Here is a 24,342-nt window from a genome sequence, read left to right on the forward strand (position 1 = left end):
GGTAGTTGTCTCAACTTGGACTTCTATAACAGAATTCCATAGACTGGCTTACACAACAGATGTTTATTTCTCATGGTTCTCAATCCTGGGAAGTCCAAAATGAAGGTGCTGGCAGATTCAGTTCCTGGACAGGGTCCTCTTCCTGGCTTGCAGACAACTGCCTTCTCACTGTGTCCTCATATGGCAGAGAAAAAGAGAAGGAACAAGTTCTCATTTCTCTCCTAATAAGGACACTGATCCCTTAATGAGGAGCCCCATCTCGATAACCTCATCTAAACCTAATTACCTCCCAAAGGCCCACCCCTAAACACCATGATGTTGGGGGTTAGGGTTTCAACATAAGAATTTGGAGAGAACACATTCAATCCATAACAATGGTCAGATGTATTTTTATTAAGAAATTCTAAAACTTTAGCATTGCACAATAACCCACCTCGTGTTTTGTTTTCTTTTAACATCTTTATTGAAGTATAATTGCTTTACAATGGTGTGTTAGTTCCTGCTGTATAACAAAGTGAACCAACTATACCTATACATATATCCCCATATCTCCTCCTTCTTGCGTCTCCCTCCCACCCTCCCTCTCCCACCCCTCTAGGTGGTCACATAGCACCGAGCTCATCTCCCTGTGCTATGCGGCTGCTTCCCACTAGCTATTTTACGTTTGGTAGTGTGTATATGTCCCTGCCACTCTCTCACTTCGTCCCAGCTTACCCTTCCCCCTCCCCGTGTCCTCAGGTCCATTCTCTGCGTCTGCGTCTTTCTTCCTGTCCTGCCCCTAGGTTCTTCAGAGCCTTTTTTTTTTTTTAGATTCCATATATATGTGTTAGCATATGGTATTTGTTTTTCTCTTTCTGACTTCACTCTGTTTGACAGTCTCTAGGTCCATCCATCTCACTACAGATAACTCAATTTCATTTCTTTGTATGGCTGAGTAATATTCCATTGTATACATGTGCCACATCTTTATCCATTCATCTGTAGATGGACACTTGGGTTGCTTCCATGTCCTGGCTATTGTAAATAGAGCTACAATGAACATTGTGGTACATGACTCTTTGAATTATGGTTTTCTCAGGGTATATGCCCAGTAGTGGGATTGCTGGGTCATAACCTCGTGTTTTTTAAATTAGCCTTATAGGCAGTTTTCTTTTTTATATAATGATCACATCTTCCATATCCAAACTGTTTAAATGTAATCATGAATAGAAATAGACTTCAGGTGAAAAAGTGAGCAGTGAATTTAGAAATTAGTGGAGAAATGCTTAATTTTTTTTTTTCTCTACATGGAAGGAATATATAATACTTAAGTATTTGTGACTTAAATAAAATCACTTAATGTCTGCAATGTTTTGGTCTTATACTTTAGTAAGGCTGAAAACCACTGGCCAAATCTACCAGTTAAGGTACTCAATAAGTATTTGTTGAATCCAATCATTAAACTACAAGTCTTGACTATTGTCTGGTGAATCTGTTGTTAAATACAGTGTCCAGCGCATCTTTCTAACCGTGTCCTCTGGGCTGAAAGGTTCCAACTTCTGCTCTTCTGCTACTTGTATCCATATAGGAGGTTGGACATAGAAATGGCATCCCCAAATCCTTCATCGACTGACACTTTATCATGGTCTTACCTTTACCAGCTCTAAGACCTATTAAAAGGTCACCCTGTTTGACTGACTAGGCCAAAACAGCTGGCCCTTCCTTGTCCTCTCCTAGAACCTGCCAGTTGTTCTGTGGTATTTACATGGTTTGCGAAAAGACATTCTCGAAGTTCAAAGCCTTTAGTAAAGGATGGTAAAGGCACTGGCCAATGAGTGGGGAGTTTCATTTTGGATAGCAGGCCTTCTCAGTGTCCCTACATCTCCTCCTAAAACCGGGAGCCCTTTGGGGAAATTACTTCTTCCACGCCTTTGTGACACAACTGGCCTATGGGGCTGACTGGCCTTCAGAGAACAAAGCCAAAGTAGGACTTGAACCCAATGACCTCATCATCCTGTACCAAAACCCGCTATTCTGTTATCAGAGAGTAATTTGGATACTTGAGTATCTCAATAGCCATATTGTCCAGGTAATCTTACCCAAGACAGGAGCTGTTTGAGAAAGACAAATATCACGAAAAGTAGCACTTACGTGTGATTTCTAAAAAACTGATACAAACTTAAAACAGAAATAGACTCAACAGACATTGAAAACAAACACGGTTACCAAAGCAGAAGTGGGGGGGTAGGTAAATTAGGAATTTTGGATTAACAGATACACACTACTATGTATAAAATAGATAAACAACAAAGACCTACTGTATAGCACAGGGAACTATAGTCAATATCTTGAAATAACATATAATGGAAAAGAATCTGAAAAAAAGTTTTATATATATATAACTGAAATATTTTGCTGTGTACCTGAAACTAACACAACATTTCAAATCAACTATACTTCGATTTTAAAATGTATAAATAAAGTTTTAAAATAATTTTTTTAAAAGATAGCCGTTTTCTGGGCTTCCCTGGTGGCGCAGTGGTTGAGAGTCCGCCTGCCGTTGCAGGGGACACAGGTTCGTGCCCCGGTCCGGGAAGATCCCACATGCCGCGGAGCGGCTGGGCCCCTGAGCCGTGGCCGCTGAGCCTGTGCGTCCAGAGCCTGTGCTCTGCAACGGGAGAGGCCTGCGTACCACAAAAAATATATATATATATATAATAATAATAATTTTTTAAAAGCTGTTTTCTGTGTGAACACAATAATCACTGACCTTGTAAGAATGCAGTTTAAACTGTGACAGTGTTTTTTAAATGGGGCTTGGGCACGTTCCAGTCAACTAGAAGAATTAGATAACATCAGTGATGCAGGCAAAATGATCTCCATTAAATATGCCTTTAAAAAAGGTTTTGGATCCAATTTGTACAGTACCCACTGCCGGGTTATCATATCGGCAGAATAAAATTTACTGGTTTTATGCAACAACTGTTTTTTTCTCAAATAAGTAACTTTTCTTAGCCCATCTCTAGGTTTAGACCTGTAAAAATCTTAAAATATTGTGAATTTAACAAAAACATTTGATTGGGAGTCAATGCCCTTTTAGAACAAACACATTCTGGCATGTTACTTTTAATAAGACTACAATATTGATAACATGTCAAAGCCATTCTGCTCACTTGTGCGTATTATGCTGGAAATGGCAGCTTTGACGTAAAACATCTGTTTGTGAATTCATTAGCGAAACTGTTATAGACAAACCACGTTAATTACATTTTCCTTAAGATTGTAAATGCAAATCACAGTTTGACTGGCAATTTATATTCCTGTCCCTCTTTCTAAAACCTTTGTGTGTTTTTGGTATGGAGAGAGGGAAAAGACATTTTAGTTGTTTGTTAGGGGAACCTAATAACTGGGTTTCACTTATGAATTCTTTTAAAATATAAACACATGCATAATCTTTCTTCTGTTGCTTTTTTTTTTGGAAGTTGTTACAATCCTTTGAAATTAAATTCTAAAATCCTAAAACCTAATATTTAAGGGAATGTTGATTTTCTTTAGATACGGTGATAACCTTTTAGTCCTTAGTTTTTATCTTCCTCCTCTCCTAAAACAGTGGAAAACACTACATTCATGGTTCTGGCTCCTTCTTGCTCTACTTATTCTTTAAGGGGAGTAAATATTCCTCAAGTTTCTACCCACAAACTACTTGCTATATTTCTTTCTCATTTACTAACCAGATCTCAGTTTCCAAACATCAAATGCCCAAACCCCAGTCTTTCTTAGAAAAGTATTTACTGGTAGATAGTATCACCCCTCAAACTTCAGTCCCAAACTAAACTCATCTAGTCCCTCTCCATTATCCCTGATGTTTCTATTGTTAACCATTCTCCCAGCCATGTAGACTCTAAGCGTTAGTTGTTTGGTTTTGTTTTTTTTTTATCACTTTTTATATCCTGTAAGCTTTACTACTCAAAATGTCCAAGGATTAGTAGACTAGCATCCATTAGCATCACTTGGGAGTTTATTACAAATGCAGACTCTCAGGTCCCACCCGAGCTGTAATGAATCAGAATGTGCATTTTTAACAAGATTCCCAGGTGATTCAAAAGTGCATTAATACCTGCAGAGCACTGCTCTAACATGCTGAAGAAAGTGACCATCTCTCTCATCCATGGTACTTTATTTTAGCATATGGTGGCCACTCTGGCCCTTGTTCACTGTCTGCCTGTGTATAGAACTGTTCCAACTGGATATTGACAAATTTGGGTCCTATTCTTCTTGCCTTCCACAAACTCCCTTGTTTTGCAGTTCTCTTCCACATCGTGAATTTCTCCTTCTCTGCTGATCATCTCCATCAGCATACATGTTCTGCAAATGGTCATCAAAAGAAACCAGCAAACCTGGCTGATTTAAGCAAAAGAGGACTTTGTTAAAAGGACAGTGTGGTTAGTATCACCATTCCTCTAGCACTGGATGCTGGTGTCTGTCACTAGCATTGTAGCCAGTATTGCCCCCACAAACTCAAGCATCCTACAACCAGTGCTGCACCAGAAAGTGTTTTCCTGCCCCCCACTTTCTTCCCTCCCCAGCTCCAGAGGAGTGGGTACCTCTGATTGGTGAAGCCTCCCGCCTCATGCCCACCCTCTACCCGATAGGGAGGCTGGGAATTTCCCTAAAACTGAAAGGATTCAGATTTGCTAAGAGGCTAAAAAAAAAAAAAAAAAAAAAAAATAGCCCACTTCCACCACACTCACATATCTTTTTAAAAAGTTCATTTCCCTTTCCCCCTTCTGGTGAAATTTCTAAAAAAGGTCCACACTTGTCCTTATTTCCTCATATCCTATTCAGCCCACCCCAGTCTAGCTTCTGTCCTCAAAAGCCATCATATTCTCAAATCCAGCAGATACTTCTTAGCTCACATCAGTTTAACCTTTCAATGTTATTGGATAGTCTCCCAGCTCCCATGGCCTCATTCTCCTGGAATTTCTTTCTTTCCGACTGCTTCAGTTCAGCTTCCTTTGCTGACTTTCCCTCTGCTCAATCTCTGTAGGTTTGTTTTCAGAGCTCTATCTCTTCCTCTTTTTAACTCCATTCACTCCCTAAGTATTTTTTCAATCCCAATTTTTTCCTGCCTTAAAATTCTCAAGATTCTTAAATCTGATAATTCCTGCCTTTAGGAAAAAATCTATAGGCTGGTGACCTGTTTGCTGAGCTCTAGAGTTTTGCATCTGCAACTGCCTACTTCACATTTCTCCTTGGATGTCTAATATACATTTTAATATGTCCAAAGACAACTCTTTATTTCCCTCTCTTAACTGCTTCTTTATGAAGTCTCTCCAATTTCAATAAAGAGTTTCATCATTCACCCAGTGATTAAACCAAAAATCTAAGAGTCATCCTTGATTTGTTTTTCTTAAACTCTCATATACAGTTTATCCGCAAGTCCATGTTTTCTGCCTCCCAGATTCATTACAGCTCTCCATTCCTTGCAAGGACTCCCCTAGTCTAAGCCATCATCATCTTTTGCTTATAACCAAGTTGCCATTTCTTACTCTCCAACCTCAATTTACAGTGTCCTCCCCTGACACCCACACAGCTTTGGCTCCATTGGTCTCCTTCCTGTTCTTCAAACAAGCCAAGCTCCTTGCCATCCCAAGATTTTGTATTTTTCTTCTGCCTGAGAATGTCAGCAATACTGATTCCCACCCCAGTTTATCCCATGTCTGACTCCACCTTTCCAGACCCCCTTTTATTCTTACCTTCCCTAAAGTAGCCCACCACTTACCTTATCACATCATTTTGCTTACTTTTCCTTTATAAAGCATTTTAAAATTCTGTAATTACCTTATTTACCGGTTTGGAGTGTTTCCCCCCTGACTAGAAGATAAGCATGATCAAAGCAGAGACTTGTCTTTTTAATACATGGCTGTGTCCCTTGAACTAAAAGGAAGGATGTCTGTTACATAGTAGGCATTCCATAAATATTTGTTAAATAATTGAATGGATAATTAAGTGAATGACTGATGACAAATTCCATTGAGATTCCCTAACCTTTTCACTTCTACCCAAATGATTCATCTTTACTCACCAGTGTTAGCTTGATAGCTAGTTAGTTACCTAAGACAAGTTTTCTTACTTTGTTCATTTACTTTTGATTCTGCCTGGGGTTATTAATCATTTTCAATAATAATATTAATAATACTGCCTTGGGAAGCTACTAGGAGAATCAAAGGTCCTGATGCTGATATTTTCAGAATATCTCCTGGCTGATGTGGACAGTAAATGATATTCACCCATTAATCATTCCTCTACTTCCTGCAACTGACTCTCCCTGGAGGAGTCATCAGATCTTCTCCATCTTGAAGACTGACAGGAAGTCCCTGTGGACACTAGCTCTATGCAAAATCAGAAGGGATCCTTGACACTGAGATTTAAAAGCCCCACCTTCAGAACAAAATTAGAAAACTCAGAGGTTAAGTTATAGTTATTGCAGCTTCTGGAAAGGTATAGAACATGAAGGTAAGTAAAGGTTTTATATACTTGAGATTTTTTAGCTATTTTATAAAAAAGCTGTATAGCTTTTTGCCTCTTTTATGTTTAATAAGTGTTTCAGAAGCTAAAGGATAGTTAAACGTTATGCCTTTAAAATATCAGAATCATCTGATTTTACAAAGAAAAAGTTTCACTAATTCACCCAAATGAGGATTTGGGTTAAATAATAAAAGTAATATATTTCTAATTAATTTTTTTTTAAAAAGAGCTCTTTGTGGATTAACTAGACGATAAACTGGGGAACCCCCTTCTGCCCCACCCTCTGAGCACTAAAACAGAACATAGCAAAAAGTAAGGGATTTGTAATTTGTCCAGGCGCCAGGGAAGGAAGCAGAAAACCCTATAGAGGCACAGAAACGACTTTCTTTGATCTTTTCATACAGGGATTCAGAAGTCTGGTGGTAACAACCTTAGCTCTTTTCCTGGTGTTTTCTTTCATGGGAAATTCCAACAGTGCTCCGCAGGTAATCAAACGCAAAAATTGGGGCTCCTTCGTGAGCTGGGTGCCTGCCTGCCTGCCTGCCTTCCTTCCACCCTCTCTTTCTATTTCTTCCTCCCTCTCTTTCTATTTCTTCCTGTCTTTTCCTTCTCTCTTCTCCCTCCTTCCTTCCCTTCCCTTTCTTTCTTTCCCTCCCCTCCCTTCTTTTTTCTCCTAATAGTAGGCTGGGCAGCAACGCCTTACTAACTGCTTTCCTCTTCTCCCCGGGTTATAGAGACTCTTTGAGAGGAGGAACTGGACTCCTCAAGCTATGCTCTACCTGAAGGGTGCACGTACGTCCCAAATACTTTGCTCTTCCGACAGCAATAGAGGGAGATCCGTAGGGGTGCAGGCACCCGTGGGATAGATGTAGAGCTCCTATCGAGTTTGTTCCCATAAATAATCGAGGTCATCCTGGTCTCAGTTAATCAAGGAGAAAGGTCGGGGGGTGGGGGGAGGATTAACAGAAATCCTCCACCCTAAACCGGAGGGTTGCTGGCTCTTGCCCAAAGGGAGACTGGGATTTCCGGGGACACACCGCCCCGCCCTGGCTGGTGAGCGAGATCGCCGCCCCCTCCGAAGCGCACTCGGGGGCCCGGGGGCGGGGGGCGTGCGGGCTTCACCCGTGGTCTCCTCCTCCCTCATCCGCGCGGGGGCCCCAACCCCGGCAGTCCCGCGCGCACCGGACCGGGGGCACCCGACCCCGCCCGCTCCCGGCTCCGGAACCCCGATCGATCGGGCCGGGAGGGCGCTGAGCCCGTGTCTCGCCTTGGCAGAGGGGCGCCGCTTCATCTCGCACCAGAACCGGAGGAAGGACCTCGCCGACCGGCCGCCGACCGGTGAGTGCGCGGGGGTGAGGGGGTCGCGGGCTACAGAGGACCGCGCAGGACCGGAGGGGGGCGCTCCGCCTCCGAGAAGGCTGGCCCGTGGGCCTTTCCGGGGGAGGGCCGGCCCCGCCCGGCCCCGCCCGGCCCCGCCCGGCCCCGCTGGCAGCGGCGGAGCTGGGGATCGCAACGCCCCGCCAGGATGGAGATGGGCGGCGGGGGCCGGGGTTCCCCTTCCCCCTCCCGGGCGTCAGGATGGATATGAGAGCTGTGCGCCTGCCCCGCCCGAGAAATGGGCCTCCCGTTTAGGGCATGATCTTTACAAGATTTCCCTTAAACGCTGTTGTTGTTGCCAATGTTGGTATCATCATCATCATCATTATTAAAATAGGGATTTGCCTAAAAACTTCAAACAGCTGTATTATATTACTAAAAAGAACTATCAAAAGGTTCAAAACCAGAAATAGTGAAGAAGTTGGGGCCTTTAAGGTTGGAGCCAGAGACTATGTTTCGTGATAAACCTTTCCATGCCATTGGGATTAAAAAATAACAATACCATTCATTTTGATAAACGTTCAAGATTGTTAAAAATACCAAGTAGGACTTCCCTGGTGGCGCAGTGGTTGAGAGTCCGTCTGCCGATGCAGGGGACACGGGTTCGTGCCCCGGTCCGGGAAGATCCCACGTGCCGCCGAACGGCTGGGCCCGTGAGCCATGGCCGCTGAGCCTGCGCGTCCGGAGCCTGTGCTCCGCACCGGGAGAGGCCACAACAGTGAGAGGCCCGCGTACTGCAAAAACAAACAAAAAAAAACCAAAACCAAGTAGACTCATTTTGAAAAATACCAAACACTGTGTTGATCACATAGGTGCTTATCAAATTTTTGTTTACCTTCTTCAAGCCTGCAGTGTAATTAACCTTTTTTTACCGTAGGAGGCTAAGTTTTGTTTTCCCACTTCAGCAGCTCCCAAATGAAAAATCATGGTTTGTGTTGAATCAGGATGGTTTGTCTTCTGTCAACTTAGATTTGAAATAGTTTTGAATATTTTGCAGATTCTGCTTCAGTCAAATAATTGACTTACATGTGGCCAAGAATGTAGATTATTTTCTCAAACTGCTTTGGAAGGAACAAGAGAGAAGATAGTCCAGGCTCCAGGCTGGGTCCCATCTAGACCTTTCAGCCCAGACATCCCATTTTAAGCTCTGAGGGGGACATTTCTCATGGGTTCTTTATCTTAATCCTCCTTGCTTTCATGAAATTCTCTGTAGTATAGAGTTTAAATTTTCTTCCATTCCCTGTAATACACAACATAACCAGTTGTAAGCAATGTCTAAGGGAAGTGTGAAATGTTGCAACTTGTAAAAATCATTCTGTGTAAGGGGCTCTTTGCTGAGGGATCACAGAGGTATTTCACAGAGATTTTCTAGTATTATAGCATACTGGAATAGGATTTATCTCTATGAATATTTAAATGCTAATAGAATCTGTATTTATTTTTTCATTTCTCCAGAAAGACGAAGCCCAAATCCCCAACTACTAACTCTTCCAGAGGCAGCAGCTGTGCTATTGGGTTCCTTGCCGAAACCGCAAGAAGGTATCATTATAGTGACCTCTTTTAACTGCAGGACAGGGAAGCTTTGAGTGCTTTGGGCATTCTGTGTTGAGTACCACAAAGTTGCTTTTATTTATTCAGATTAAAAAAAAATAATTAACGGTTGCCCACACCACCAGAAATTCACAGAGACGTTTATTATTTTAAGACTAGTATGCTGCTCATTAAAGTGTTTCCCAAGAATGTAAAAACATTTCCTTGATGAGACTGGGGGATTTCATGTTAATTCCATAATCCATAGCCTATTGGAGCTTTTATTTCTGTTAGAACTCCAGAAAGTCCAACTTCATTATTTTATATTTACAAAAACTGAGGCCAAAAGAGGTTTAAATAATTGCAAATCCAGTTACTCGCTATTAAAGTTTGAACCAAATGAAATAGCTGAAAATCACTCATTTTTTACTGACAAACAGCAGTTTCTTATGGTTCACCCTAAGAGATTGGGCTAGTTCTGATTCTAAGGCTGTGTGATTTGCACTATACTATATAAGCTTCTTCCATACCAGGATTAGGTGTGTTCTTCAAATAGAGAGGCTCTCTGTCCGTGTAGCATTAAAACCACTAATTGCATTAAGGTATCTTGTTGCACATTAGCCAGGGCTTTGGAGTATAACAGGACTGCGTTCAAATCTTGGCCTTGTTGCTTTACTAGCTGGGTGCCCCTGAGCCTTAGTGTCATTATGGGTAAAACGGAATAATGAATCCATGGGCAGGTTGCTCTAAGAGCCAAATGAAACAAAGTACGTACTTTCTATTAGCATTAACAATAGAGGTCATCAAAGCGTATTCAAAAGATCTAGATTTTTCCCTCTCAAAAATTGTAATGATGCCATATTTATGACATAATTTAAATGTTAAAATGTATTTAACAAAATACAGTGAGTAGTCTGGTGGTCAAAGCACAGGCTGCTGGCCTTGGGCTCTGACACTTGCGCTAGCGGAGAAAGCCTATGTGCTCCCTGCCTGTTACTGGACGGGCCCCGTCAAGGAGGGGAAGAGAGCAGGGGGCTCTTTCTGGCTTCTAGCTTATGGCTTTGTTGTGAAAACACAAACAAACAAACAAAAACCTATGAGAAGCAAATGGAAGAGAGTGGGATAACGAGGTCTTTTGAAATCAGAGAAAGTCCGCGGCTGACTTGGTTGAGTGGAGGGGATTATAATACTGAATTCAGCAAATCTGCATTTATGCCTGCTAGGGGCCAGGCACTGTGGCAGGTAGAGAGGAAAATGGATTGAACAAAAGCAAGAATGAGAATGGCGTTTGCAGTGAAAAGGCAGGGTGAAGTCAGTAGGACAGTAGACTGTGAGAGTCATGGCCATACTATAGCTATGAGTACAACTACTGTTACTACTCCCTCTAGCTAATAATTATTGAGGGTTTTACTATAATGCAGTGGGTCGGGCACGGTTCCAAGCACTTGATACGGATTAATACATTTATTAATAATTCATTAATCCGTAACAAATGAATTACCTCCTAGGATTACCCACTGTCATTATCTACACTTTACAGATGAGGAAATAGAAGCACAGAAAGATTGAGTAGCTTGCCCACTACCACATAGCAGGTACATACTAGTACTGGGATGAAGAACGGGGGTAACTTTATCTGAGAATCGGTCAGATGGTCCATGGATTTTTTTTTTTTTTTTTTTTTTTTTTTTTTTTTTTTTTTTGCGGTATGCGGGCCTCTCACTGTTGTGGCCTCTCCCGTTGCGGAGCACAGGCTCCGGACGCGCAGGCTCAGCGGCCATGGCTCACGGGCCCAGCCGCTCCGCGGCATGTGGGATCTTCCCGGACCAGGGCACGAACCCGTGTCTCCTGCATCGGCAGGCGGATTCTCAACCACTGTGCCACCAGGGAAGCCCTGGTCCATGGATTTTTATCAGAAAGAGGACATGGTGAAGGAAGATGAAACTGCTTATTGCTTATAGGGTAACCATAAGAGCAGTTACAATAGCTGCAATATGGGAACATCTACTGTGTGTCAGATATTAATGCTAATCCTTATAGCTCAGAAAACTGACCCTTCCTGAGCTGTGTATACTTTCCTAAGGTCCACATAGAGTGGAAGTGATATGGGGAGTTTACACAGCAAGAAGTGATATGGGGAGTTTAACTCAGGGCTGTGGGATGCTGTAGCTCTTTCAGCCATGCCCTGCCACCTCTCAGATGGGTGGTGTTGAAGAGGAAAGGCCAGAGTCATGAGGTCCGTGAGAAACTAAGGCAGTCATTCAGGAGTGGAGTGATGAGGTCAGTGGGAATGGGGCTCAACCCTGAGGCATACCGGAAGGAAGAGCAGATAAAAATCAAGGTCCTAGGGCTTCCCTGGTGGCGCAGTGGTGGAGAGTCCGCCTGCCGATGCAGGGGACACGGGTTCGTGCCCCGGTCCGGGAAGATCCCACGTGCCGCGGAGCGGCTGGGCCCGTGAGCCATGGCCACTGAGCCTGCGCGTCCGGAGCCTGTGCTCCGCAACGGGAGAGGCCACAACAGTGAGAGGCCCGCGTACTGCAAAAAAAAAAAAAAAAAAAAAAAAATCAAGGTCCTAGCATATAGCACAGGGAACTATATTTAATACCGTGTAATAAATCATAATGGAAAAGGATATGAAAAAAATATATGTATAACTGAGTCACTTTGCTGTACAGAAGAAATTAACACAACACTGTAAATCAACTATACTTCAATACAATTTTAAAACAAAAGAGAGAATCCAGAGTCAAGCACATTTTGAAAGTGTTTGTGTCAGTTTAAAATGGTGATACTGACAAATGAAAATTCCTGTGGATATAATTAAGGTTCAGTTTGAGGCGATGGAGCCATTCCAGTGGATAAAGATGTATAGGTCACTGGTTCTCTGCTCTCCATATGTGGACTGGTTCCATCAAAGTTCTCTGTCTGGAGAACTTGCTGAAAATACAGATTTCTTGGCCTTAGGTCCAGAGAGTCTGATTCCATACGACTTGAGTGAGGCCCCAGAATCTGTATCCTTAAGAAGTTCACTCACATTATTCTGATGATGTCAGGTTTGGGAACAACTGGAAATTCACAGCCAGTTAATAAAGGTTGGAAGCATGAAAATGGAACTCTCTCCTAGGCCTCAGATGTAGTGGGAAAAGGGCAGATAATAAAAGATTGCCCTGAAGAATACCCAGAGATCAAGGGAAAGGGGGGAAATCATATCAGTGAAGGGACTTCAAAAGGAGCAGGCAGAAAGGTAAGAGGAAAGCCAGAATAACAGAGAATCTAAAAAGTTGAGGAAAGAAAGTTTCAAGAAAGGAGTGATGAGAAGCATCAAATATAGCAGAATGCTTAGGAAGTGGACAGAAATCAAAGGGGAAGGAAGACTGTATTGGGTAGGAAGGGTCGTTAAATCACGGTTCACAAGTCTTCTCCTCAGCCCCTGCCCAGTGGTATGATTTGCTGCTGCCTTGCCCGTTCTGAAACCTTGTTTCGAGGGAATTTAGGAAAAGAAGGTAAACTGCAGGGCTTCCCTGGTGGCGCAGTGGTTGAGAGTCCGCCTGCCGATGCAGGGGACACGGGTTCGTGCCCCGGTCCGGGAAGATCCCACGTGCCGCGGAGCGGCTGGGCCCGTGAGCCGTGGCCGCTGGGCCTGCGCGTCTGGAGCCTGTGCTCCGCAGCGGGAGAGGCCACAGCAGTGAGAGGCCCGTGTACCGCAAAAAAAAAAAAAAAAAAAAAAAAAAGAAGGTAAACTGCAGAGTTAAGAGATTAAGTGGATGCTTGCTGGCACGGCTTTCTGAATTCTTGTGATGAAAAGGTGAGAAAGAGTTGAATCATGGGTAGAAGATGCTACATCCAAGGTGATCTTTTCTAAATTCGGCATTTGGCACTCTTACTGATTTTTTTTTTTTTTTTCCGGCTGCGCAGTGAGGCATGCGGGATCTTAGCTCCCTGACCTGGGATGGAACCCATGCCCCCTGCAGTGGAAGGGTAGAGTCTTAACCACTGGAATGCCAGGGAAGTCCCTCTTACTGATTTTTGAAGTCAGTAGGAGGACAGTGAGGTTGGAGATGGATTGTTAGTGAAGTCTGAGACTTAATTGCTGGGAAGATGTGCAGAGCCAGAAAGGAAAGTGAGCTGGAATGGAGAAGGTAGAGCTAATTTTAAAGAGGAGGAGAGGGATCTTCATTAGAAACTTTACAGAAGAATGTGACTGTAGGTCTCCATTTCAAGTCTTTGTTGGAGAATAAATTCAAGTTTTTAATTATTGAAGTTTCCAAAGTGGCTTGTCTCTGATGATGAAATGAGGAAACAAAATTTTATTAGTCTAAATGGATGGGAAAGTTTTGGATTCCCATATGATAGATTAATCACTAATCACCTTTAATATTTTTATTCTGAAGTCCCTAGGTATTATTTAGACTTATTTTATGTAGTGGATTATTATTTTAAGTAGTGGATTGTTATCTTAATGGAGGATATACAGGGATGATTCCTTTCTCTTTTTTTTTCCTTTCCTTTAAATACATACTAGCATATTTAAAATAGATAACTAATAAGGAGCTACTGTATAGCACAGGGAACTCTACTCAATACTCTGAAATGACCTATATGTGAAAAGAATCTAAAAAAGAGTGGATATCTGTATATGTATAACTGATTCACTTTGCTGTACAGTAGAAACTAACACAACATTGTAAATCAACTATACTCCAATAAAGATTTTTAAAAATAGAAAAATAAAAAAAAATTTTTAAATAGAGTAGCTGATTATCTGCAATATTTTGAAGTTTGCTACCAATTCAGGTTAAACTGTTAACTCAGGTATTCCAACCATATTGTAACTAACTAGGGGAAAGTGGTATTCTCTAGAGATGACCTTACATAAAATGAGGAGTGGAATTCTGCCTCTGGCAGCTTCCTCTCCCTTCTCCATCCTCAGTTTCCTCTCGTTTCCCCATCCTCAGTTTCAGCCCTTCAACCCATTTTTAGTCCCAGGAACCTGCTGTCATCTCAGTCCGCTGTCCCCACCCCAGAGGTGATTCCTCCTGCTCTGAAGTTTTGCAATCCTGCCCAGCTAACAAGTGTCCCTTCGTTTTGTCTTACTTCCACCCCAGATGTCTAGTTCAACTTGTAAGAGAATATGTGCAAATGTGTTCCTCTGTCATCGTTCCCAGCTAAAATTCATTTTAACAGGAACTACAGAAACAATACCTTGATGCAAGTGAATGGTTCTACTGGTGGGTATTTTAGACACAAGGCATATTTAGAGCAAGACATATGGCCTTTTCAGATTTCTACCAACCACACCATGTAAGAGTTAAATTCACTGTAGAGATTCACATGTCAGATGTGAATTCCTCAATGCATACCAAGCTGAGGGGGAAATTTTTGAAACAAAATCAATCAAAATCCAATTTGGGGGTGGTTTCCATAGCAGAGTGCCTGAGTTGACATAATGTAGGGGGGCAAATGTTTATCTCCTGAGGTTCTCTTCATCTTATATTTTCTTCTTATAAAACACAGGGTACATGTTTATGTTATATATATATTTTTTCCTTACAGCTGGAGAAGAAAACTTTGATCAAACCAGATTCTTAAAGACAGTCTGTTAAACTGGTGAAAATATACCAGATTCCATTCAATTATACTTCTATTCTTGTTGAAAACATGAACCATGTGAATAAAGCCTGTGGACCCTTTTTATGTTCATTTGTAATCTTAGGAACATGTGCAGCCAGTTTTATTCGTTCAGAAGCTAAAGTGATGTTGAGTTCTTAGAACATCGTTGCTTTCTTCAATTGCTTCAGGTCCTGTTTAGCTCGCCTTGTGTCTTACTCTTGAATTTTTTAGCCCATTTATAATTATTAGGTTGAAGACTCTTTAGAGTGTTCTTTCGTTTTGTGACAACAAATACCCATCTTGATCTAATCATTCTTAGTTGCTTTTCTTCATTCTGTTACCCACTTGCACTGTCTTATCACTCAGCAGAGAATCTCCTCTCCTTTTCCCGCTTTTCTCACCTCCAAGGAGGGTGAGGCAGGGAAACATGGCAAGATGGGAAAGAGTAGAGTGTGATTCTTTTAGTATCCAGGAGAGGTAAGGTGTCAGGAAGGGAAGTGGGAAGGGATGACTGGGAAGAAGCCCTGTGATCAGACACTGCAGTGTGGTTGCTGAAAGAGGGGGCCCTTGGTGAGACTGGAGCCAGCGGAAGGTTCTACACCTGGAAGCTCCCCCCTGTGCTCTCTGGGGATCTCCCCAAATTCAGTTTAGGAACAAGGATCTAAAAGTTACTAGGAAATAAGCAGATGGAAACACACGCTGCTCTTGTACAAAAGAAACAAACCAGTTTTTTAGAGGTAACCCATTTTCCATGGCTAAACAGACTCAAACACTACTTACTATAATTGACTAGAACTCTAGGATTTATTTGACATAAAAACATAACATAAAGGCACCCTGATACAAACTGCATGGTAATATGCCTAATTTATTCATTTTTTAAACTCAACTAGGGTTCACTACTATCTGGAAAATAAAATACGTACATACAGCAATCATATAGTATATTTATTTGGAATTACAATACGACCATCATGTTCATTATTTTTGACTTAATTACTTGAGAGTTGTTATTGATAAACGTGACAAGTGGAAAGTATTGTCCATTCTTATTGTCATCAGTATATAGCTATTAGTCAGTAGCTAAAGAATATCATTATGTGAATGTCTCTGTAACTTGGAATTACAATTTTACTGTGTTGAGTAATCAAAACCCTGCTTATAAGATTTGTCTGTATCTCATTTCATAATTGAATAATGAAACTGTATTCAAGTTAATGTAACATTGAAGTCTGCCAAAAAATAATATGCTAGCAATAAAAAAAAATCTATGTGGCATTATAATAGGTGCCTGTCATTAATTATTATTTGATTTTAAAGTGGATTTTCTAGACAGTGTATATGTCCAGTTTATTGAGAATTATGTACTCACCTGACATAGACTTGTACATATAGACTACTTAAATACTATGTCTAGTCCCAGAATACATTTAAAGTCTATCTTACAAAGTAATTCTTCCACAACTAGAACAATCTCAAGTATTTCCCACTAAAACAGAGTTTGTAAAAGCTGTCTAAATGACCAACAGCTGTTTTAATATCAGCTACAATATTACAAGTACTTGAATTTCCTGACCATTAACCCAGTAGTTGCATATGCCCGGTTTGCTATAACTTTCTATCTCTCCGGGGGTGTCTTTGCAATTCTCTTTATTTCTATCTTGTTCAAAACTGAAATGAATAAGTGATCAGTGGTCAAAACTTTTCACATTGTATGACTTGTCTTTTAAAATTGGAAAATATCTGCCTCCTGTGCATGTCCATGTACTAGAATACCCCACCTCCAGATAGGACTTGCAGCTACTTTCACCCCATTCCAGTTGCTCTTCCCCTCTTTGCCTCTATAGCCTTCTTCCCCTGTGGCTACGTGGCCTCCAGGGTGGGCTCTCAATTACTCTCTGTTCCCCTGGTTTTCCCCAGTGGATGACTCCTCTCTCCCACCATAGTGATCCTAAGCAAGGAGAGAGGGTGAGAGGTTAAAATCAGCCTCCAACTAGCATTTCTTCTTTACCTGCTGATGAGAAATAAAAGTCTAATATCCTACCAACCCTGAGTTACATTATTTTACCTTGGCCTCAGGAGATAGAGGAGTTGGGAATGTAACCTGTTGGTCTCCTCCTACTGGACTATAAATCCCTTAAGGAAACGTTCACGTCTAATTTGATTTTATCCTTACAACCACAATGTGAAGTGGGCAGTTGTATCTCCCACATTACTTCATAGAAATTTAGAATCATCCTAGGAAGTCGCTTTCAATCTCCTCACGTACACTTAACCAATCCCTCTTCTGAGACCTCCTTGTGTCCTGGAAAGCTACTAGTATAGCACTTGTAATATTTTATATTCCCATCTGTATATGTAAAGCCAGCTCTGTTCACTCTAGCCCTTACCATGGAAGGAAGGGTGGTACAATGCATTAAAAAAGTCTTGCTGTCAGCTGGTCAGGCACACACAATTTTCCATAGTTCCTGTCCTCCAATTTATGGATACATATATTCTTTATTTATTATTTTTTCTTTTTTTTATACATACTTTAAGAGCATCAATTTTTGTATCTATGTTTCTCCCAATAAAACCATTTATTTATGCAACTACTGTGTATAAGGTGCTGTGCTAGAAACACACAATCCTATTGGTTGTTCCTCACCAAGCTTTGTCAATATTGGGGAAAGAACAACTAGACACCAGGCTTTGTCAGTCTTGGGGAAAGGACAACTAAGTGACTGGAGTGAGGGGTTGGAGTCAGGTGGCAGCAGCTGTCTGAATAGAGGACCAAGTGCAGGGTAGAAACTGATTCTTACACATGCCACTCGAAGCCAGGTGTTTGCAAATCAGTCATTTCCATGTGTCCTATACCATTTGTACTCATTTCTAATCAGAGAACTATTCTTTTGTTTAAAAAAAAAACTTGAATTTTAAAGTTTTTTTATTAAGAAGTTATAGCTTCTGTATAGCTCATGCTTTCAGTAGCCATAGATCAACCAGTTACCAATCAAGAGTATCACTTGAATACACACACTGCACCACTTTATTAGGGATATATTTTCATGGTTATTGCAAAAGTGAAACCCATTTTGTCATGAGATCTTTCTGGCACTTCAGCAAATGAGTATTTGGATTGTAATACAAATCTATTTCATATTTTTTCCTGATCTCCTCTGCAGAGCTTGAAGAGTTGGGTTAATTGGTATCCATTGGGCATTTTTTAAGGACTAGGCTTTCGGTAATTTATTTTCCTTCCTTACAAACCTCTAAATTAGGGGAGTTTGCAACGATCTTCCATTTTTACCTGAGTTGTTGCTTGGATCTGCTGCTCTTCTACTCTCCCCTACCAATGGGGTGATAGAGCTGGAGTGCAGTTTTCCGCCAGTCTTGCACCATCTGACACACTGTCATTGTTTCTCTTCCCTTACTGCCATCAACAACCCAGCCCTGAGAAGACCTACATTTGTTTAGAGCCCCTACAGACCTGGGCCAACCAATATGCCAGCCAAGGTGTTCACTGTGATCCAAATGTAACAACATTCAGTTGTGGAAAAAACAATCCATGAGTGAATGTGGGGTTTCGGTTTTTTTTGTTGTTTCGGGTTTTTTTGCTGACTTATGTTTAACTACATTTAAAACATTAATATGTTTAACTACAATCATTCAACAATGTCTCAGAGACATTGTCCTTATTATAATTAAGCAGACTCTCTATTTTCTTTTTGCTAATTTTTTAAAAGATAGTTTTAAATGTTATCCTTCATAAGACACTATTTTATAGTAGGTGTTTTTGCACATATTATCTTATTTAAATGTCTAAAAGAATTTTAAACATTATCAATGCAGTTAAATCTTTAAATATTGATGTATTTATTCATATGGATTTAACAATTTATCACCTATGGAAGACTGACCAAGTTTTCAAAAAGGCTTTCCTTTTAAACAATAGGAAATGTTTCTATGTTTCTATTAAACAATAGAAAAAGACTGTTACAGTCAGGTGGTACAGTACAGATGGTAACATCTCCCGATCATTAACTTGAGAAGTGACCTTGTACATATGCATTAATATGTATCAACATCTGGATTTAGGATAGCTACTGTCCTATGGATTTTGATTGTCTGCAAAGCAAGGTATAAATTCATGGTTCTGCCTCATGTGAAAAATAAAAATAATCACTAAAGACCAAATTACCTGAAATATAAAGGTAGAACACATTCATAGCTAAGATCAGGATCCTTTGTGGGGGAAATGGCAGATTGGTTTAGCAGGTATAGAAGCTGTATAAACACTAAGCCAAGGATTATGGTGATAATGACTAAAAAAATCAGCATTAGGAAATGCAAATTCTTATTGCTTAAAATAACCATTTTAAAAACACTTCCAGTCTTCCTCCTTTAACTAACACTCTTCCTAGAGCCTGAACTGACAGGGGCAAAAGGAGTTGGATTTTATTACAAATTACAAAATTGCCATTCACTTAATCTCCTCCACTTTTTAGGCAGAGAATAAATCCCATTGTTATACTGAGAAGAAGAGAATGAAACACGTGGCATTTTCATTTCTTTCAATAATCATTCTTACCGTGTTCTCACTGAATTAGCCTGTTCGACCAGAGTGGAATTCAGTTCTTGTATTCGCCATGCACCTTCTTCTTCCCACAAGGAACGTGATTCAGAGACAATGGTGACTTGATATTTAACCGATCCCTTTCAGCCTCCTCTTCCTCATCGTATCTTTCACCCTCATTCTCATCCTCCACATCGCTGCTCTGAGGACTAGAGACCTGAGATCCCGAAGGAGAAGGTGGTACTGAGGAAGGCCTGGGATATTTAAACCGTTCTGTCTGCCAAAGACAAAAAAGTAAGACACAAAACATTAGAATGGCTTTTTGATTTTTCAGTGATGTACACACTTGGCATGTGCATTTAATAAAACACACAGTTGGGTTTTTTGGTCTGTTCAGGGGCTATTAACTTTGATTTATCTTGATTCTGGTCCAAACAAGCTCAAGAGAGACTCCTTAAATAAATAGATTTCTTTTATCAAGCACTGAAATGTGCCAGGGGCCATATACATGTGATCTTATTTAATCTCTGACTAATTTGTTCTTTCCGCTGACAGAAGAAAATTGAGGGTCCAAGAGGCCAATGATTTGCCCAAGGTCATACGGCATGTAAGTGGTAGAGCAAAGAGTGGTTCCAGGGCTGTGATCATCCCAGAGCCTTTAATATCAACTGCCATGATACACTGTTGAGATCATCAGTCTCTATGTCATCCTTCAGATTTGCTCAATCAAATTCCAGAACATGAGCAGCCTGGATATTCCATGGACAACACCCACTAGAAAGATTCCTGGAAGTCAGGCCACTTCACTGACCTTAAAATTCCACCAGTTCCTATTATTTCAGTTAGTGAGCAAACATCACTAGGTTTTAATCAATTGCCCTTCTACCTAAGATGCTCTGAGATAACTCATTTGATAAACACATACTAAGTACCACCTATGGGGCAGGAGGAAACAAAGATGAAACACATGATCCCTGCTCTCTAGGAGTGCAGATGCTTCATCAATCAGGAAGACAAATGTATAAAAGTGTTACAGCACTTATCACTCTGAATTTCAACTATTTTTAGACATTATTATGTCATACATGTACACTCATTTCAAGGCTCAGATACTTTACTTGAAAGCAATACCAAAAAAAAAAAAAAAAAAAAAGAGCTGCGTCCTACACTTAGGGAGCATAAGAGTTCAATACTTATTATCTGAATTAGTTGAATAAATGAATGAATATAGCTGAATTATCATCAAGGGCAGTGACCACCTCTAAATAAGCTAAGCAAGTCACTCTGTTAGAATCATGGACATGGGAAGTGGGATTTGTATACTGAGGGATTTACAAAACTCTTTCACTTTCTCTATGAGCAAATTTTCCCTTGGGTTAACTTTCTAGATCTGGTCCCCAGACACCAAATCGAGGTGGAATATAAGGTATTAGGCAAAATTGTTTATAGTGAAAGTGACTCCTGATTGGAAAATTACATCTGCTTTTGGAGGATCTATAAGTACTTGATGAGGGTCTCGAGTAGTTGGAAATCCTTGAATTGGATGACTCTTGTAATTGCTCACATTCCTTGTGGAGACCATAGAAGCTGATCTGTGAGGATTTACATGAGATGTTGGGTCCTGTGGGGTGTGGAACTACTAAGCTAAAATGGATCTCATAGTCAGTGATATGGGTTTCATCTTCTACACCTAAGTTTTCACCTGGTGGGTAGGGAACAGAGAAGTTGAGCTCTTGGACCGCTGTGTAGACTGCTGTAAGGACTAATTCCACTGAAGACAAGTGCCTGATACTGCCCTACTTCAAGCTGTGTTTCCTTCTAAGTGAATGTGATGACAAGTAATCTGCTCTAACCTCAAGAATATAAATGTCTAAGGGAATATTCGGGGAAGACTCCTAGTGGGCACTGCTGAATTTCCATGCGTAAATGCGCATCTAGTCCAATTTCTCCTGTGGTGCTTGAATTCGCTATTACTCTTGCCAAGTTGTCACCCGACATTTAAACATCTCCTTGGATAGAAAATCCACTTGCAATGAGAGCAGGCCAGTTTATTTTTCGACAACCCTCAAAAGAATGGATGTCTAAGAGAGGTTTCAGGCACTAAGGCAAGGAGAGTTTTCATAGGAAAGTCCTCCTCCAGTGACATGAATTAGCTGACTGCTCATCCAGCGTATAAGCTAACTCTGAACTGAGGGCTTAGAGTTGGTCTGATTTGTCAGTTTTCTCTATTTGCTTTGTAGCAACACTATGAAAAAGTAAAATAGTTTGTGAATTTAGCTACTTCCAAATAAAAGGTACTGTTAGGACTTACCATAGGTAAGACATTTAGCTTTCAAAACAAATAAACAATACATAAAATATTTACCATTGGTGGCGATGTGGTTTCTGTGTGGAATTTATCCGGAAAAGCTCTGCTTAATGTCAGGTGCCTGGCATGCTGGTAATACTATGATAGAAAACCAATCCATGGGTTAAAAAAGATGTATATTTATATATTTATATCTCAATAACCAAGCTGTTATATAAAATCTTGTTCTCCTACTTATAAATATATATATATATATATATATATATATATATATATATATATATATATTTTAAAGTGACAGATTTTATTCATCCTAAATTTAAGAAGCAGAAAAAATATGACAGTTTATAGCTTAATCATTTTTCAGGGAATCAGTAAAGAAATACTATCGATGGGGCTTCCCTGGTGGCACAGTGGTTGGGAGTCCGCCTGCCGATGCAGGCGACACGGGTTCCTGCCCCGGTCCGGGAAGATCCCACGTGCCGCAGAGCGGCTGGGCCCGTGAGCCATGGCCGCTGCGCCTGCGCGTCCGGAGCCTGTGCTCCGCAGCGGGAGAGGCCGCAACGGTGAAAGGCCCACGTACTGCAAAAAAAAAAAAAAAAAAAAAAAAAGAAATACTATCAAAAATTGGAGGGGAAGGACATACCGGCTTTACTGAACTCTGAATTGAGCACTAAGGCAGCTGAAAAACACTGGTTTTACTCTATAGAGAAGCAGGATGGCATGGAGAAAAAGATGGGGCCTGAATCATCAGACGCACTGGCTTTAAATCCTGCTTCCGACCTTACGTAAGAAACAGAGCTTCTAAGGGGCTTATCATCCTGCTTTCATTATAAAATGAAGACAGCAAAATGAATCTTCCTGGATGGAAATGAGCGTGTGCAGATACTCAGCTGATGGCCGTATCTGTCATTTGTCAGCCAGAGTTGAGCAGTATCTAAGCAGATACATTATGTGAAGGCAACGTCAATTTAGTTTTCATTAAATCATCCACTGCTAAGATATATGAACGTCTGAGTATTTCTAAGCTAATGGCAGGATGGAAAGGAGGTATTTCCTGTACCTGCATTTTGAGAAACAAGATTATTTCCACTCCCCACTGTAGTCGAGGAATGTGATCATATTATCTCTTAGAGTGAAACAAAATAGGGACTTTTCTCTTGACTTCCTCATCTTCATGAAACCTGTAAAGCATCAAGTTAAGCCCTGGTGATAGAATAATTAGTAAGATCATGGCTAGATGCGGCTGGACTGGCTGTTCTGGTCTCAAACTAAATATGAAAAATTGAGGTTGGGACTTTGCGAATTCATATCAAGCTCAAAGGTACTCATATTACGGACGTGAAAACGTCACTGAGATCTTAACGATGATACGGACTTGACCTTGCAGATTACAACTCGAATCAATTCTTTTATCCTCCAGTGGGATTTTTAAAGGGGTCCTCTGTATGTATCATAAACTTGCTTACTCTGCCTAAGTATCTCCAATCCAGAAGGTCTGAAAGCCTCTCGGTTCGGTTCCTCTGAATAATCCTCTGGCGGCGTGACTGCTTGCAAAATCCATAGAGAAACTGAGTCAGCTGATTGCAAGAATCATCTGGCGAGCGGAATCTCCTGTCAACGATGTAAATACCTGAGGGGCACAAAAGCCAGAGCACAAGTCAAGATAAGGCTGACCTTAAAGCACTTCTACTCCTGGTCCTTAGGTCTATCACGAACGGCGTGATTATCCACTCCCTGGCAACCCTACTGCCTCTGCTTTATCTTTTCCCTCCTGAGGCTGTATTTCTCCTGTGATTTCCTTCTAATGGCTCACAACTGCCACCAACACACAGCCAACAAAACAGATCTTGCTAAAGAAAATCTGGCAATACAGGGATACCTCGGATCAGTGATGGTCCTTAACCAGAATCTCCAGGGTGAGACCTGGGTCTCAGTGCTTTTTAGGTTCCCCAGTGTCCCCACTGTGCAGACACAGGTGAGGACCAGAGCTGTCAACCAAGCAAAGACAACAGTGACAATGCAATTCTAAAAGACCAGAGAATCGGCAATGTCCAGGCAGAGCATCCAGCCCATTCTAACTTTTCTTGCTGCTAGGCAGCATGGACTTATAGATGGCGGTACCATCTGCCATCTTCAGTGTGAATTTTGATAACTTGGCATGGAACTTATAAAATAATTATGCTGATCAATACGTGTACTCTAAAGCCATGGCTATTGTGATGATCACTTCTAGGTAATAGAGGACCAAATCAGTTCAGAAAAATACAAAGGTGAAAAGGCAATGTTTGTCCAAGTTTAGCACTCCCTTTTAGTTTGCCTTTTGAGCTATATGTTCAATATTCATATCATTCTAATCTTTTCCATGGACCACATAATGAAATCTACTTTTAATTAAACAAGAAGTATAAAAAGTTTAATCATCAGGATAGCGTTAGAGTCGGGCTCTGTAAAG

The 24,342-nt window shown here is 41.0% G+C and overlaps 2 protein-coding genes and 1 long non-coding RNA gene across 4 annotated transcripts in view; 1 reads left to right on the top strand and 2 right to left on the bottom strand.

Moving 5' to 3' along the window:
- Positions 1-59: 59 nt before the first annotated feature.
- LOC136792255 (uncharacterized) lies at positions 60-7,953 on the bottom strand. The gene is made up of 3 exons (XR_010835776.1): positions 7,775-7,953; positions 4,097-4,380; positions 60-175 (listed from the first exon to the last, which is right to left on the bottom strand). It is a non-coding gene; the product is annotated as an uncharacterized lncRNA (long non-coding RNA).
- Positions 4,403-17,023, top strand: SPX (spexin hormone). Of its 2 annotated transcripts, none has more exons than XM_067008841.1 (6): positions 4,403-4,421; positions 6,912-6,992; positions 7,242-7,299; positions 7,783-7,845; positions 9,340-9,423; positions 14,968-17,023. In XM_067008841.1, exons 2-6 carry the CDS (start codon positions 6,966-6,968, stop codon positions 15,015-15,017), a joined length of 282 nt encoding a protein of 93 aa, XP_066864942.1. In that variant the 5' UTR covers positions 4,403-4,421; positions 6,912-6,965; the 3' UTR covers positions 15,018-17,023. The 2 variants fall into 2 exon arrangements, with proteins under 2 accessions (XP_066864942.1, XP_058937241.1); XM_059081258.2 differs by lacking the exon at positions 4,403-4,421 and adding an exon at positions 6,314-6,495.
- A 1,835-nt stretch (positions 17,024-18,858) lies between these two features.
- GYS2 (glycogen synthase 2) overlaps positions 18,859-24,342 on the bottom strand; it is a 68,978-nt gene continuing 63,494 nt past the window's right edge. The window contains exons 14-16 of the mRNA XM_067010613.1: positions 23,357-23,520; positions 21,945-22,025; positions 18,859-19,856 (exon numbers count right to left, since the gene is read on the bottom strand). Of these exons, the coding sequence (XP_066866714.1) occupies positions 19,635-19,856; positions 21,945-22,025; positions 23,357-23,520 (467 nt within the window). The 3' untranslated portion in view covers positions 18,859-19,634. The remainder of the gene's footprint in view (positions 19,857-21,944; positions 22,026-23,356; positions 23,521-24,342) is intronic.

This window comes from Kogia breviceps, chromosome 12 (assembly GCF_026419965.1).
Source record: "Kogia breviceps isolate mKogBre1 chromosome 12, mKogBre1 haplotype 1, whole genome shotgun sequence".
Classification (NCBI taxonomy): domain Eukaryota; kingdom Metazoa; phylum Chordata; class Mammalia; order Artiodactyla; family Physeteridae; genus Kogia; species Kogia breviceps.

Coding starts and splice junctions, on each gene's coding strand:
- SPX (XM_059081258.2), top strand. Junction 7,300..7,782: donor GCTCTACCTGAAGGGTGCAC/GTACGTCCCAAA, acceptor TCGCCTTGGCAG/AGGGGCGCCGCTTCATCTCG. Junction 9,424..14,967: donor CTTGCCGAAACCGCAAGAAG/GTATCATTATAG, acceptor TTTTCCTTACAG/CTGGAGAAGAAAACTTTGAT.